Source organism: Lepisma saccharinum, chromosome 10 (assembly GCF_977018435.1).
Source record: "Lepisma saccharinum chromosome 10, izLepSacc3.1, whole genome shotgun sequence".
In the NCBI taxonomy this organism is placed as follows: Eukaryota; Metazoa; Arthropoda; class Insecta; order Zygentoma; family Lepismatidae; genus Lepisma; species Lepisma saccharinum.
Window position 1 is genome coordinate 90,038,675 of NC_139238.1, and position 18,455 is coordinate 90,057,129.

The 18,455-nt window shown below is 34.7% G+C and overlaps 1 protein-coding gene across 4 annotated transcripts in view; it reads left to right on the top strand.

Moving 5' to 3' along the window:
* The window catches only part of LOC145994020 (uncharacterized), a 92,559-nt gene extending 74,104 nt beyond the window's left edge, over nt 1-18,455 (top strand). For 3 of the 4 annotated variants that reach the window (XR_014442311.1, XR_014442313.1, XR_014442312.1), the window contains 2 exons: nt 1,453-17,165; nt 17,207-18,455. Coding sequence is in view for 1 of the 4 variants with exons in the window: in XM_083130097.1 (XP_082986223.1) it covers nt 1,453-1,563 (111 nt within the window). In the remaining 3 variants the exon portion in view is untranslated. Of the gene's footprint in view, nt 1-1,452 lie in introns of all 4 variants that reach the window. The other variant, XM_083130097.1, reaches the window with a different exon arrangement.

Consider the following 18,455-nt stretch of genomic DNA (forward strand, 5'->3'; position numbering starts at 1 on the left):
TCATCCACAACAATGAAGTCTACTGTTGTTCTAGAGGCGCTTGTGATTCAGGTAGGTTTTTTTTAATTACTTGCGTCATGCCGAAAGGTTTCCTTGATTATAAAATACTGTTTTGCTACACATGTGTTATACGTGCGGAGCAAAATACTCCGAATGGTGTACGATGTTTCTGACTTGAGCAATCTAATTAAAAATGGTATAAAACACCAGTGCTCCAAGCATTTGTTGCACACTGAGGCATCTTATTTTCTAGATAAAACAAGCATGGATCATGTTTTATCGGAACCCGGCTGACTTCATGTAATAAACACAATGAGATTGTGATTTTAAATAGACAATACATATGTCGGCTAATTCCATAAGTAAACTCTTAAGCAAAAAAAAAAAGGCCAACCCTTCCTTCGGACTTGGTGTTCCCATCCGAAATGCTCATGCTACGCCACTGGTGACCAGAGGAGCACACACAACATTTGTAAAATGTGATTAAAACTTTTGTCAGTTTACAGTTATTTTCATGTATCATTCATATCTGTACGTGCAATACTTTGGAAAATACAGTGTTTTGAAATCGAATGAATCATTTATAGTAGCTCTGTACTTCAGTTTAATATATTGATTACTACTGGTGGTTACAGTAGAAATTGTATGTTAAAGGTCATGTTTGGAACTATTTCTAAGTAGAAATCCACTACAGTAAATGACTATTAGCATTTACCACTTTCTTGTTGCAAGTTTTGGGTTGTGTTTGGTAGATATTGGGATTAATACATATGTTACTAATTTTTACTGCAATTATGTATTATTTCTGATGTAATTGTTACGAATTTTTACATAAAAGAAAATTCTTTGTTAACCATTTGTCAATACGGAAAAGCTCACCTCCTGATCCAATAGTCAATTTCTGTTCAGGTCCCTTCTTGTTGTGTGAAGTGCATATTCTAAAAACTTGGTTAAGTGGTATTCTATGTGTGGTGTGTGGTGTTTTTCCTTAATGACTTGGTCTGGAAACCTGGGAAAAGTCAGGGAATTTTGTTTTTACGAAATTGCAGACACCCTGACTACTGATATACTTGGAGAATTTCCCTAGAATCATGCATTTATCACTTGCATACATATGTTGCATATCCTATTTTACGTTGAAACACTAGATAAGTTTTTTCAGAGGTATTCATGTTCTAGAGAGTGGTCTTTCCATCGATTGATCTAAAAAAAACATTCATTGTTTTCTGACAGAAAATATAAATGTCAGTGGCAACCATGAGTCTATACTGCATTGTTTCATACAAGATCAAAATGGCTGACTTTTGAGGGCTTATAGCTTTGAAACGAGGCCCCAATGAGCAAAACATTAATAACTAAAGTTGTTCATATGGATGGAAGAAACATTGTTGTGCCCGGTATATAAAACAGTGTTCAGTTTTTCCCTTATTTATGTATTCTTGTTTATTATAGGCTGATGATATCAGTAGAATCAACAAGTATGGAAAGCAAGCACACTGCATTGAGGATACTTACGAACAGTTAAGAAAGTACTGCTACTGCAAAACCCTGCCTCCAGCCTAAAGTTGGTGGAGTGCCGTGTTGGTTCCGTAGACATCTTCTGAGCTTATGTGAAGTAAGCTTTCCCATCTATGAAGCACAAGTAAAACAAACCCAGTATTTGTGGTAACTACTTTCATGATACTTTTTTTAAAGAAATGTTTAAAGTAAACTGAAAGAAGTTCATTATTAACAGCTATATTTTTCTGATAACATAATTAATATAATTTGACTAAGTTAATTTAAGTGTTTATTGTTTTATAGCATTTCTTTTTCTACAAAAAATAAGTATTGTAAAAGAGTACAAAGGATTCTCTTGAAGAGTTTATTGTATAGTTAAAGATTAAGTCATTTTATGTTTGTTAAGTCATTTTATGTTCCCCTTCCATGAACTCAGGAACATTTAGTATTTTCTTACTTGGAGTTGATGGATGGGATAACATGTGCTGCTGTTTAGCTGTTCCAAAGTTGGGTCACAGTTGAAAAACAATCATATTTCAAAAATCAAATTGCTATATTTAACCTGTGATATATATATATATTTATTTATTTATGAAGGAGCCAACTCTCACTACATTGTTCAAAGCTTGCTAAGAATAAGTCTTGTGAGGTACTTAACAGTTTGTGTGTGTGTATGCGCGTATGTATATATAAACATTATTATTATTTGCTCAGTTCTGGTGTGTTGTTGGTAATTCTGATATGCTAAGCAGTTCCTACTTATTTATTTAGAAAGGCTAGCAACGTAGCTTTCAAGTTGTAAATGGAAGGCAGAAGAGTACAATGCAGTATGAAATTATGAGAAATTGATGTGGTGTTTAAGGCCAAATAGCCATTGTAAATGCCTGGTTTAACTACGTAGGTAGCCCTAAAGGGTCCATATACGTATTATATGTGTCATTTGCATGAAGTTGAATATAAAAAAAATAGTTTATGAATAGTGAGGGTCGTTACTTCATCATCAATTTTTGTATCACAAGAGCAAACACCCTGACAAAAACAAAAGCAACATGAGTAATGTAAGGAATTATTTTTATATTTAAATTTATTTTTTTGTGTTCTTTTGAGTTCTTCTTTGAAGTTTGAATATGTATTTATATTTGAAAGCTGGCATTTAGTAGATATTAGATATATTTAATGTTACAAGGCTTATTACTTAGTGTTTTGTGTTATCTGTGCAAACTTCTACAAGGTCTCAGTAATGATGATACTTGTCTTTTTAAGGCAAATTCTCTACTGGTATTAAAAATATGCATGTAACCGTGGTTCTAACATTCCTAATATTGTCTTCAAAACATTCCATGATACTTCCTTTTTTGAGGAAGGAATACAAATGTAATGAGCTTTGTGTTGCCAATCACAAGATTTGAAGAAAAGGTTTGTTTTAATATGAGGAATTTCAAGAAGAATTTTAATATTTACATCATATATTCTAGTGATAGAAATTTAATCTAGCAGGGTCCTTTCCTGAGGTTAGGTAATTTTACAATATTCATTGACTAGGGCTGAGTTGATACTACTTTCAACTGATCCCAATACAAATGTCTACGCTCTTACTGATTCATACCGATACATGAATATTGGAACAATTCAAACTTGTTCACAATCTTTATGAATGCTAGAATGTAGGTATTCCATTGAAACTATCCCATATCAACATGGTTTATTTTAAATGCGTTTCATTGATGTTTCTAGCACACATTTTGTTCATGATGTTCAGTTCTTTCAAACTGTCTTCATCATGCAACTAGCATAAAATGGAAGTAAACAAAGGTCTGAGCCGATACCGATGTATTGGTATCAGCTGATACCAGTAGCATCAGTATCAGAAAGTATGTGTTGGAATTTATTTACCGATACCAGCCAATACTTTCCTGGAATTTTGGTCTTTCACAGGTTACTCAAAAATGACACGTGGTACTTTTGCTGAGTTTGATTATCTTGGAAATTATGTAAAATTCGAACTTTCTTTTTATTTTGCACAAGTTTTGTGTGAAAAACTGAATGTTTTGATATCATAACATGTAATTGAATGTTCTGATGTAATTCATGAATATTGTAGAGAAAAAACTTTTTGGCAAATTGATGCCTAAAATTAGAGTGGAATATTTATACACTAACATTAATTAATTTCTTGAAAAACTTTTTAATTATTACAATTTTGAAGCATCGCTGGGAATCTGTGAGAGTACCAGCTTCGGCATCAGTTCAAAGTGGTATCGGCTCAGCCCTAGAAGCAATGGATTGGAAAGAAATATATACCTAGAAGGAATGGATCTATATGAAATTTTCGCTAATACTGATAATGGTACTGGTATAAAATTTACCGATAGGTGTAACCAATATTGTACTGATCCAATATAAACTCAAATGCCCCCATAAAGAATCTACTGAATTAAGTGCCTTTTGGGAAATACAATATTATTAGGGTTTCCACTGAGCTGGAAATTGTAGAAAACCTGGGAGAGTCTGTAAAATCAGATTAGAGGTGAGAATGTCATGGAAAAAATCAGATAATTTTATAAAATATCTTAAAAACTGCAAAAGTCCAGGGAAATTGGATGATTTGTCCCCCATCTCATCTGATGCTGTTGAACCCTTACCTCAACTATGGTAGCCGTGAATTTAATAACTATTTCCTGAAAGCTTTATTTTCTACTTAAATATGTGAAAGCTACTTATAATTTTTAGCAAGTTTTGAGCTTTGTGATCTAAATGCCATTGCTAAATATTTGGTTGTTAATTTAATGTTAAATTGTAGAATTCTTGGAACAGCTTCTAGCAGCATGCAAATTGAGAGCATTTAAATGATTTTTTTCTTATGTTTTACCTGATCTTACATGGGTGAATTGTAAATTTCTATCATTTGATTTTTTTATTGTAAAGTGCTATCTCCTTGATCAACCAGTGCATTATTGAATATCCAAACAGCTTGGGATGCAAATAATTATTAAGTGTTGCATTTTAAAGCAAATGTAATGATAATTTAAATTTTATTCGGTATTGAATATTGTAAATAACACTCATTCTTTCTCATTGATGGGGTTGAAAGAAGAAATCGGATCGAAGATAGCCAATTCTTCAATAGACAAATAATTGTAGACACAATATTAGTGACTTACCCATATTTCACTCCATGCTCTTCCAAAACCTCACAATTTTATTTCAAAGTTTTTATTAAACAATTGTGAATCAAGTAATGCCTTAAAATTGATACAATTTTATTGCTTAAGCTCAACAATGTTAGTTAGACAGAGATCTGAAAATATCAGAAGAATTTGAAGCACTTGCAACAGAGAAAATTGTTTTTCGTCCACCATTTTAAAATCAACCAGTTTAATTCAAATCCAATCCTGTACAAATACAAGCTCGATATGTACAAAATCACATTTGTTTTAACACATATACGTCATTCAAATGTAATGATCTTTATATATATATTGACTTGGTCTTAAACGTATAGTTTTTTTAGTTTTTTATTTATTAAAAACAATGTTGCACACTTCCTGCCCAGTATGGACCTTGTTTGTGTTGATTGTAACAAACATCTTGTGATTGTTAACAAAATGCATAAAATAACACTGGAATTGTATATAATATACTTGTACAAGAACAATGAACACTATGAGCTTCATCGCAGTCTTCCTGTTTCATACATTGTGCCAATAATTATGTCGAGACAATAGGATCGTACAGTCTAACATATTACAAATTTGTAACCCTGAAAGTTACCGTAGTGCTACAGTAGTTGGTGGGGTTCTAGATTTGGCCGTTGACGTACTTATCCATTCTTATTATTGCAGTTAATGTAGCAGTAGAAACACGAGAAGTAACTACCAATACATGTGAATAACATATAGATCAAACTGAATGGGAAAGCTCTTGAGGCTAGAAGTGTATTTAACTCTGTGTAGTAGCAGTCAATTTTTTTTGCCTTTTTCTGTAATGCTAGGAAAATCTTCTTCGACTGGGAATTGCCAGCATGCTTGAATGCAAAATTATAAGTTGCGAGTTCGAATCCAATGTAAGACATGAATGTTTCTTCGCTATAATCCGAATAGAGGTAGAAAGTGCCATCAAGTAAGCAAAACTTTTAAATCACATCACGGTCCAGTACAAATTTTAGTTGACATCCCAACTCACCACTACTTTTTTCTTGCCAGCTCAAAGTTGATTCCAAATATTTTTGTCTTGCTGGTTGATCAACGAGAACACAGTTTTCTTCAAAGCTCAAAATTAATATTCCATGACGTTAACAGATTGTATCGTATAGTTCCTATTTATCCATCACTTTGTTACAAATACAGGTGCAAATGTATGAAAAGAAAAATGGTTTTGTAAGACAGTGCCATGTAGTGAACTAATTGTGATGAGGAAGGCACATAGTTTTAGAGAAAGAAAATTGAGTAGCATTTGATTTTGAATTTAGATAGTTCTTGAGTATTTTATTTCAGTAATGGGTACTTCACAGTGCAGATGGGAAACTGGTAACAGAACACAGTTTGTGTGGGCACTGTACATGCAGCATATGCATAATTTTTTTTTGGAATAAATAATTTGTTATTCTTTGATTAACCCACTCACTCACCTGTTAATCTCGTTGGTTGTACAGTAGGTATTGTGACTTAATAACTAGATCAGTTTTATTCTTGAAGTTCGGTTGTGATATAGATATGTGTAAGGCAGCTATTTTTTTTTACTTACCACAATCTTCCTTACTACTGTCGTAGAATCTGTCAAACATCTATGTTAAGTCATTTAACCACACGAGTGGTGGTTGAATGTTTCATCCAGTATGGACAACACAGTCAAACTCTTCTGAGATAGATGAAGTAGGAACTTCACCAATCTAACGGTGGACTTCAGCTGCTGACACATTCCACACATTCAAATCCCTGATCCCTGGTGAAGGCATATTGCGCAGAATTTCACTTTAAACTATAGGATCAGTCTCGATTTATCTATATGTGGAAAAGTTGGACCTTAAACAGACTTGACAGTCTGGCTCATGGCTAATGCAACACCTTGGAGTAATCTCATCATACTGCTCAGTGTGCAAAACTTTTGAAGCGACCTTCGTGTACTGGAAATAGAAATGAAAGCTACGATAACATTGAAAAGCCTGTTCTATTTGTTCATGTATGGTTATGCTATGTTCTTTTGAAACCTCAAGATGTAGCAAATGATTCCCCAAATGAGAGATGCGTATTTAAAACAGTAGGATTAAATGCCAAGTCGTAAATGGTGAGTGGGTGGGTCTTAACAAAATATTCTCTTATTGTGGTGGTGCAGTATACCACTCAACAGTGATTGTGACTAGAGTGAAGCCATATGTAAGATATGACATCTGAGGAATATTAGTCATGGCAGAAACCTTATTTTGAGTTCCTACTTGGTTGTGCTATACAGTAAGTACAGGGTGAGTCAAAAGTCTGGTTACAAAGGGATTTATAGTATGGTTACAAAGGGATTTATAGTATATCTTCAATGTGTGCACCTTGAACATCAATGCATTTGTACATGCCACGTTTCCAATTCTCCAGAACCTTTTGCAGAACGTCCGGCATAATCATGTCTGCACGTTGGACAATGCATTCCTTCAGATGGTGGATGTTCTGAATGTTAACAGAGTAGACAACCGCCTTTAATTGACCCCAAAGGACAAAATCCATTGGTCTGGAGACTACAGTGGCCACTCGATGGGACCACGGCGACTGATCCATGCACCAGGAAACTGGACATTCAACCATTCACAGACAATTAACGAGACAAGGAAATCTTCCTATGTAACCTGACTTTTGACTCACCCTGCATATGTTTTTTCTGCATTTTATTTTTTTAAAAAAATATTGTAAGGGTTTACAAGGGTAAACGAAAGAAACTGAAGTAGATGCTAACAAATAGAGAAACCACAGACTCAAGTCAGCATTGTATTCCATGCTGACTTAAAGACACAATTTGTGTCTTGCAATAATAAACATTCACATTAAAGAAATGTACTAATTTCTGACTTTGTATATAAAATATCATGCTTTCCACTAATATCAGTGTGCTCAATTTATTTTATTTGTCTAGTCATATTAAGTTCTTAAAAAGAGTTTATTGAATTAAAGTTTTAACACAAGTTTTGCCAAAATATTTTTTCTGAGTAAACAAAATTAGCTGTGAAGTTTCTTGATGTAATTACATATGTTGTTATATTATGTGGGCAGTGAATATATAATACATCTTTAGTGTGTGTATGTATTATTGAATCATATAAAATTGTGTGTACATGAGTAATGTTACTTATTTTGAGTAAAATTAATTGCTACTTAAGCAAGAAAACAATATTTATTAATGCTGCCAATGTTTCATCCCTTGTCTATAGATCTTCCGTATGATACCGCGTAATATTGCCAGTTTTAATAAACCGTGTTTGCTTGCTTCAGTAGTGATTAATTTCATGTAAAATAAAAATGCAGATTAACACTGTGTACAAATAAGAAACACATGTACTGTGTTCATTAGTATAGGGCATATATTGATTTCTAGGTTTCTAAGTGTTTAAACAGTAGATGACATACTTAGGACATATTTCTAGCTTAAGTGTAATATGTACATTTGAAGTGTGTATATACAAATATATGTATGTATGTATGTATTACAAAAGTATATTCTAACTATTGCATTTTTAAAAGAAAAGTTTTGTGGGACCATGAATTAATATAATTTTCAATGAATTTTCCTAGTGCTAAATGATTATTCTTTTTTTCTTAATTTTCACATTTGCTTCTATTGTAACAGGCAAGCACAGTTTTTAAAGAATGGATTTAGTATGTTCTTCTGGATGTATAATTTTTAATTTTACATGCATACACATTGCAACTGTGGAGAATGGTTTATGCTTCCTATGTACAGGGTGGTTCATTTATAATGAAAAATATAAATATCGGAAAAAAAAATACACACCGTACAAATATATGAAAAATATAACACTGGAAGCATGCTGTAAGATGACACTATCGGTTAAGACTTTGAAAAACTTCTTACGTGATGTGCCAGCAGCATTTTTGTTAAAAAAACACAAATTGCTCGATACGAGACACTTTAAAAGTTAGACCAAGCTTTCGACTCCATCTCGGAGTCATCATCAGGGCTGGTCGAGAGATGACGAAGAAGACACGGTACTAATGGTGATACCATGATCATCAGAAATTCCAGTGTGTCTCCTTCGCTGTCTCTCGACCAGCCCTGGCTATGACTCCGAGATGAAGTTAAAAGCTCGGACAAACTTTTAAAGTGTCTCGTATTGAGCTGTTTGTGTTGCTTTTAACAAAAACTATCTGTTAAATCATGGATGCCCATGAAACCGAACATTTTTTTCAAACGGGAACTCCTTTTTTATTGCAATATCAAATTCTATGCAAAAGAAAAAAGAAATGAAACTTTTAGTCTGAGAATTCCTGAAAGAGAGTACATTTCAGTAGTTATAAGAGATTTAAGATAAAAGCTGTATCACTGCTCTGTTTACCGACCCAACGTCAAATATCTTGATAATTATACATTGTATAAAACTAAATACTTGTGACAAAAGAGTTGTAAATTAACAATACACTGCTCGCCATTAAAATTGCAACACCCAGAAGGAAATGAGATAGAAACACGAAACTTGGCAAATATGTAGTTCATAATAAGATAAGAAAATGATTACAGTTAGAGCTCGGTGGTGTGACATGTGACACGTAGAACATGGTTGCATAACCCCAAGGAGCTAGTAGCGTGTACAGCCTCCACGGGCGGCAATAACTGCTGCAACACGGCGAGGCATGGACAGAATGAGTCTATCGATGTCTGCTTGCGGTATGGCGTCCCAAGCGGCTTCCACACGGTGCCAGAGGTCTTCAACATTACGTGCCGGAAACCTGAGTTGGGCCAGCCGGCGACCCACCATGGACCAGACATGTTCAATTTGCGACATATCCGGCGAACGTGCTGGCCAAGGAAGCAGGGGCACGTGGTTAGCTTCCATAAATGCGAGGACATTCCTTGAACATGGGGGCGCGCGATATCCTGTTGAAAAGTGGCATTACGCAGTGAATGGATTAATGGGACAGCAACAGGGGTGAGAACCTGTGTGATGTACCATTGGCTGTTCAATGTCCCTTGAATGCGTACGAGACGCGAACGAACACCTATGGCGATGGCACCCCATACCATGATACCCAATGAAGGCCCTGTGTGATGATGCATGATGCAGGCGTCATGAAGCCTAGTGCCACGGTGCCGCCACACGCATGTACGTCCATCATGATGTTGTATACAGAAGCGGGATTCATCAGAGAACACTACAGCATTCCACTCCGCCATCCATGCACGACTGTCTTGGCACCATCTCAGACGCAAACGCCTATGCTCTAGCGTCAGAGGAATCTGCAACAGCGGGTGCCGGGAAAAAATTCCCCGGTTCACCAAACTACGAAGCATGGTTCGTGGGGACACTGGACGTTGTAAAACATCCCGTACTTCATGCACAATCCTCGTTGACGTGCCCGTTCTGTCTGTAAGGAGCCATGCGTATCAGACGTCTGTCCTCTCGTTCCGTTGTCCGACGCGGACGTTGTGAACCTCTACGTCGCTCTACAGTGCCTTCCTGGACCCACTGGTTCCATACATGGATCACTGTGGATGCATTCCGTCTTACACGGGCACCGATCGCACGGTAGGATAATCCGCATTCACGGTATGCAACAATTCGGCCGCGATCGAACTGGGAAACCTGCTGGAATCGCTGCCGTGGCATTGTTGACCGATTTTAACACACTACACTCACGACCATGCACTTTCACTGCTCTTCTGCACCTATCTGACCTGCTACAGGTACCACTTACCAGATGGCGTGGCAGGTGCACATGACGGCCTTGAACACCTAATCATTTCCTTCTGCACCTCTCCTCTACACACTGTGCACATTTCGTCCGATTCCGATTACTCCTTCTGGGTGTTGCATTTTTAATGGCGAGCAGTTTATTTGCTCTATTGTAGATGGCACTGATTTATTTCAATGCAAAAATGCAGCCAAGCTGAACTTTACCACATAGTTTTTTCCTTAAGTGAACATTAATGCAATGTTGTAAATCAGTAGAATTCATATTCATGTGGATATCATGAATCAATCAGTTTCAATTTCATAAATGTTGCACATAACATAAGTGAAATAACAAGACAGTGGTGTCTTCTTCAAATTTGCTACATGTGTTCCTTACAAAAAAATGCAAATTTTTAATATTCTGGAACATTTAGTTCAGCAGATACAGGGCTATATAAATTTGCCACAACCCACATCTGACAAAAGATTGTAATCATGCGTTCATTATTTCAAGACCTCATTGCTTCTCATTCAATCGTTAGAATTTGTTTAAATTTGCAGTTGTTCGTAAGATAAGTGAACTGAATATCTCTTATCAATCAATTGGTCTACACGATGCATATTTATCGTGATAGGCAAGCAAAGCAGTGGTACAGCTTCTATCTTCAATCACTTGTAACTACTAATAAACTAATTTTTGGGGGGCATAGAATTCGCAATAAAATAGGGGGGTTCCCATTTTTTAAAAAAATGTTTGGTTTCACTGGCGGAAACACCATCTTCAACATAACCAACACCTCCCATGTTCCCCTTCCAGCATTATTTTTTTTTCACAAAGAACATGTTTTTTTCTGTGTGTATTTTTCAAGATATTTATATTTTATTATAAATGGACTACCCTTTGTGCATGATATATATGTATATATACATATACATCACATCTTTTTCACATAGTATTTATATTTTAATGTAGGTTTAATTACATTTGCCTGATTTGTTGCAAATGTATACTTTTGTAGAGTTCATAGCTAAAATTTTGAATTAGTGCATTATTTTTCATTTCTTATGCTTCCATGTGGAAGTAGGTGGCATTTGTACTTTTATAAGAAGCTTTACTTTTATTTCGAATAACTTACTGCACAGCAGTAGTTCTCAAAATGAAAAACATTTGCTTGCACTCTCTCTTAAATATGAACTATGATTTGTAAATAAGTTTGGATAGTAGCAACTGTAATAATTTTACATCACATAACACATATCAAACATCATTACTGAGGTTTGCTTTCTGTACAATAGACTTCAATTATTTGATTGAATATGTTACAATAAATTGTCGGCATGAGTGTCATAGGAATTGATTTTCAGACTATGTACTACAATATTAAAAGGCCAATTTTTACACTTTCTGTAAACTGAAGTATACCAGTAATAAAAAAATTACGGTAATCATTAGGAATCTAGACTCAGAAATTGTCTTAAAAAAATGTTTGAATAAGTTTTGCTATTTCATGTGGGAAATTATAAATAATGAAATCATTTCCTCACACTAAATATTTGTGATAGGAATGTGAAAACTTGGAGGTGGTTAAATATGCTCATAAGTAGATAATTTTTTTATTAGGTATTACTATTATTTGTTTCTTTTTATGAACTTATGTAGCTTTATTTATTCTACTTTAAAAGTACTTTACATATAATTGTAATGTTGACTTGTCATATATTGGTGTGGGTGGCATTGAAAAATGTGATTTGCTATGGCAAAACATGGTTGTTTTTACTTGTACTTAATAATTTTTATTTTGCTTTAAAAGTTGAATTGTGCCTGGTCATGATTGAAACTGATAACTATTGCAGAGGGAATTGGAACTTTTATGTTGATGTGCGAAGATTTTTTCTTTTATTCCACCAAAGTACCAGTGCAAAAGCTTTATGGCAAAGCTTTAAAACATAGCCAATATTTTTGTGCTGCACATAAAAATATTTATTGTGTAAAAAAGCAAACTTGTGATAAAAGATAAACATACATGTACTGAACAGAAAAGAAAACAAAAGAATTTATAATACTGTGTAACTAAAATTACTGAACCTTTTGCTGTATTTTAATATGAGGAGCAGATTTCAAAAAGTATCATGTGGCTAGTTCTTGTGTCTTATATGGTGGTATACAATCAAAACACTGGTGTTACATGATCTAGCATCTCTCTCGTTTTATGAGATTGCTCTTTCTACTAACAGTCAAGTATTATACTTTCAGTATTCAGTATTGTTTATGTGATTAAATATGGTACTTTTTTTAGCTCTGGTAAGGTTTCTGTGTCTGTCTTCTGGTGATGAACTGCGTAAAAAAGGTTTTACCAAGTGATAAGCTATGTATATAAGGTGTTCTTTTGTGACAAACTGTGCAGCTTTCTCATAACGTACTATATAGCAGTGGTTTTCTGGCAACAAACTGTGCAGCAAGGGTTTTGGCTACTGACAAAGTATGTGGGTACTTTTCATTTTCAGAAACATGGACAACGTGGTAAAATATACATAAATGCACAAAATTAACTTTTTCCTCACATCTGGATTTTTCAGGTTCTATTACATTAATTACCTCTGCTCTAATATACACATGAAAACTTGATATGTTTAGAAAAATATATGATGGTTTTGCATACGTAAAGTTTTGTGTTTCCACATTAAAGGCCATTAACTGATGCATCCTCAGTCGTTGAAAGCAGTGGGCCTTCGAAATTAATCAGAAAAAAACCATCACATTCGCAAAGTGAAAACATGAAAATTTAAGTATGCAATATTAAAACTGCATTTACTGCATCCATCTTGAATATGGTAGTTTATTTTGTATTCCTGAAGAACCTTTATATATGAAGGCTCAAAATTAGTGTTTAAGGAAGGTTAAATTTACATATTTGTTACGAGTAACCTGTAAGGTGAAGGGAGGATTAACCTTTAAAGTCCAGTGGCGTTTATGCAGTTTTTAGCTCTGTCCCAGGCCATTTAAACGAGTTTTGTAAGGTTTAGCAAAAATCGTTATAGCTTCCTTCCTATGGCAGATAATTTAGTGAAACAAGAAACATTTTACTATGAATAAAATGTACTTTGACATAGAAAAGACGAAGTTTTGCTATCTGTATGTATTTGTTATTATTTGTGGCTTCAAATGTGAAAAAAGAAAAGACAAAACTTTGCCCCCCCCGTTGAGACATGGGACAGGAACAAATTATATGTCCTATTTGCAACCACATGTCTACATTATAATTCAATATTTGTTTTGTTCCTAATGCCTTTTGCCATCCGAAGAAAAAAAAACACTAAGTGCATGAGTTATTTTTGACAAGGGTTGGCAACACTTACAATGAAGTGCAGGAGTTATTTTCGACAAGGGTTGGCAACACTTACAATGAAGTGCAAGAGTTATTGTTAGGCCCGATCCTACCTCTTACTCCCCCCTTTCATTTTCCTTCCGAAGAAGGAGTGGTTGTCTTCTGAAGCAAGCATTGTGCAAAGTCCATTTCACCCGTTGAAAAGTTATCGTGGCAAACACTTTTGACAACAATGCTCCCTTCCCCTCCGACCATGACCTGCTTCGGCATGTTAAGATGGAAAACAATAGACAAACCATTTCCTCTTACATCCCTTTCCTGCAAGGCACGAGATTGTAAACAAGCATTCAATGCCTCTTTTACTGCGCCGACAAAGAGGAGGTGTAAATTTAGCAGCTGCTGCTGACGTGATTAGGGAGTTGAAGAGCACCAGTGTCATTGTCTATGGATATCGACTCTGGTTTCAAGTTCTACGCACTTCGAGTCATGAGCATAGAAAATGAACAGGGTTGCAAGGCGATGAATAAAGGTTCTGTTCCATCGGTCAGCACATAACCGATCGGGACTGTGGCCAAAAAGGTTAATATCAATTATGGAGTAGTGTGTATTTGACATGATATACAAACAAGGAAAAGAGAGGAATTGATACAATGAGGACAAATGACAGTTAAGCAGGGGATAGATTCATGTAAGCTGCATTTCTTTTAATAACGGCAGCATTATCACTAGACCTCGGATTTTAGGTTTTTAACCTATTTTTTTTTTCCTTTGCAGGTAAATAAGAAATAAGTTATGTCAGCATTTCATTAAAAAAGGCAACAACTGACGAAGTTTTATAGTGCCTAAAATAACATATTTTACTTCTTAGAACCTATTTTAGGTTTATGTGCCTAACACCTTTTTTTATATATTTCTTTTTAGGTTTTATATAAAGTTTTACACCTCTCGTAGGTATTTACTCGGTTTGGTAACGAAACAGTTCAATGATTGGCGTGTTTGAAACATGTTTTCTGTGGATCCCCCCCCCCCCCCTCCAAATCTATAATGTTTCTGAAAGCGCTAAACACACTAAAAAAAAAAAAAATGCCTGAGTTCTCAAAGTGGTGGCGATTAGAGGGTGCACTTCCCCCCCTACTCTTTGCCCCTGCACTATTGACCCTTAATGCTAAGCCTTGTCTACTAAGACAAAGTAAACTGTCCTTGTCCCCTCCCCCAGTTTTTGCACCCAATCTCCTCTACTGCCTGCACAATCCAAAGTGCAAACTTCTGATCTGTGTAGTCTTGCTTACTTTTGCATCAGTTCAGTCCTTTTGTGGCATTCACACCTTGCGAACTAATGTTTCAGCATTCAAATTTGCACCACTTACTATGTTTCAGTGGAAAGTTAATTAAAAGATAAAATAAAACATCTGATTGTACCTTTTTCATGTTTTACCAAAATTCATGCATAATTCTCGGAATTCAAAGAATTCTCGGTGAGTAGCCACCGTGTAATTCATTTTTCATACCAACAAGTAATTTTTGCTAACAGCCCAAGTATAGTAATACAATAATTTGTGGATAATTTTGAAAATGATGGATACAAATGAAATTTTGGTTAGAAAATTAACATTTGTTTGTTATATATATACCTACTAAAATATCTTATGGTACTTGTGATTTTGAATCAGTAATTTTCAGGAATTTTGTACCATTTAAGTTTTTTTGGTCCTATACTCAGGATTTTTCGAGCCCAATTTAATATTTTTAAAACCTATTTTAGGATTTTTAGAGCCTATTATAGGAACCTAAAAGCATGCTTTTTAGAACCTAAAAATCCAAGGTCTAATTATCACTAACATTATTGTACTACTTTACCTTTTTTTTTTTTCATCCAGTACACTTGTAAAATTCTTTTAGCTAGGCTGTAAGAATTTCATTAAACTCCTCTACAAAATGTACTTCATGTACCTATTCCTGAATCTTTTTCATTACTGTGAAACATGGCCAGTGATTTTGACAGTGTTAATTCTGTACTTTATCTGCACATCCCAGCACTCCTCTCAAAGTCTTCTAGTTCACCTGATCACATTTCTCAGTGCACAGTCTTGCCTTTCATTAAATAAAATCATGCTTCTTGTACTTGTTACCTTAATGTAGAGGGTGTGGCATTCAAATGGGCTTTTTTAAATGCAACAAATCTAATACTATGTTTTATTTTTTAAAAAATACAAACACACCAACTACATCCTTTAACGTTGCCATTTGTAAATTATGCACAGTCAAGTTTGAGTTTTCAAAAGAATGTCCTATGGTGACCACTATTTCGTCGTTGACACTCGGACAATCTGTGATGGAAATTGTACATGGGACGTTCCAACAGTAGCTTAAAAGTTCTTCAAACACATCCTGATTGCATTGGCCGATGGAATAGGATCATGTCTTCCGAAATTAAAATGTTTCAAATAACGTCGATGTTCTTGTCTCACAGAGGCAAGCATCACCATTTTTATAAAATGCTCCCACAGTTACAGCACGTCGCACTCTGCTCCAGTGATCCAGGTTTGTAAATGGCATATATTGGTGATGCAAGTGACGATAAGTTTTGCCAACACCATTACAGAAACTCTCCCAATGAAAACAAAAAACACTTTTTATGCCACACCCTGTATTATGTTAAGTTTATGTAACATCAGTAAAATTGCCAATAATTTCACTGATATTTTCACATGTCATTAACTTGCTTATACAGATATATAAGTTTTTTGATATTACTCTGAATTTAAGAATACATTCCATGCAATGAATTTAAAAAATATTTTATACATTAATTTATGGAAGTAATAATAGGCATGTTTTCTATATCTGATACCTAATACTTGCAGCAGCTGGCTAGATCGTTACCCTTTAAGCATCCCCAAGCTCTTACATTTTAGGGCGACACTTGCATGCACAGCCCCACAAAACCTAATTTGGAAATTTCCATTAGTTTACGTGAAGGGCCTCACAGACAACGTGACAGCCCATCAACATTATCCAAAGTACAAATTTTTACAATATGAAAATTGGTGAAAATATTCACTACACCACTGGAAGTGGAATAAGTGTTTCATTTTTCTGAAACCTAAACATTATTTCTTTCCTGCACCAGAAATGTGAACAAAAGTCTCAAAGTTACAAATTATTTTGTGTTGTAATATGATAGATGGCCCACGATTTTCAGCCACTCTCTCATGGTGAGATTGGCACAGAAAGATTGAGAAATGGCATTACCTCTTTTTAATTGAACTGTCTGCAGGAAGAACAAAAGTGACACTTTTTGGCTCCTCCTCATCCTTAAGAAATTCTGGCATTTGTTAGGTATGTACAGGGATCTAGTGGTGGAAGTATGAAATGTTTTACATAAATGCCAGAAAGAATATATACATTGAGACCCTTCGGCAGACTTAGTCACATCTCCTCACATTAAAGAGGCTGGCTGGCAGACTTAGTCACATCTCCTCACATTAAAGAGGCTGGCTAGCTAGTAACCGATAGCCTTCTTACAAAATGTTTGCAATTCTAAATCATATATAAAAAAAACTAAATATGCTGACCAACGCAGTATTTATTTTCGCAAAAAAAACAAACACTTGGGATGTTTCACCAATATATCAGGGTTTTCTCAGACTAAGAAGAAAACTCAGCCTGAGGATGACACTGTTATAGGGTTGAAATGTCGCTTATTAAGTGTTTTTTTTATGGAAATAAAGACTGCTTTGTTCACTATATGTAGTAAGGATGGACTGATATGAAATTTTAACCGTTACCAGTAAAGTACCGATATAAAATTTTCGGATATCATGTTCCATATTGTACCAATCCAACATAAAATTCCAAATTCTCCTTGTAAAACAAGCTGCAGATTTAGATATGTACTTTTAAAATAGTAGGAAAAGGAAGTAGTATGTTTATATCCATAAAAATATAACAAAATTACAGAATAATGCAATAAATTATAAGATATTTAAAGATATATCCAATCGGTAAAATTATCGGTAATTTTACCAATACACCAATTAATGTGCCCCATCCCTAATATTTCATGTTTTTTATGTAATTGAAACAAGGCTTAATTGTGTTACCATTCTAAATCATATCTGTAAACGTTTAATAAGTATTATATCCATACATTTGATTTTTCTGGTTATTTTTATGGCCTGTGATATCTGCCAGTGAACTTGAATTCTATGTGGCATATGTTGGCGGCTTCCTCTAGGGCTGGGAAATGGATTTGCAATCTTACTTGTCGTTTTGAGATGTATTGTAGCCATAAGAAGTAAAAGATTTTATTAATAATATTATTATTAATGTAAGTTGTAAACTTGTTTCTATCCATATGGTAAATTTGAACATCACAAGCTCCATTTCTTCCTTCGTGGAAAGTGGCAATTTTTATTCACTCTTTTCCTTGTGCACGCACCAAGTTTCAATTGCAGCATTATTCCCTCTCACCAGACGTAATGTATCATCTGCATTTTTGTTGTTTTGTGCACTCAATTGAATTGTGTTGTAAAAATGTTGTGTGAAGCAATGAACTATTTTTTTTAAAACAGCAGCTCTACTTAATTTTGATTATTTTTATTTTATTGTTCACACTGTCACACACACACACGCACACAAAATACACACATGGTTTGTTGAAGAAATTGTAATATTACTGGTTTTGTTCGATATATATATATATCTTTTGTTTGAAAAATATATTTTTGAATTTGAGGCTT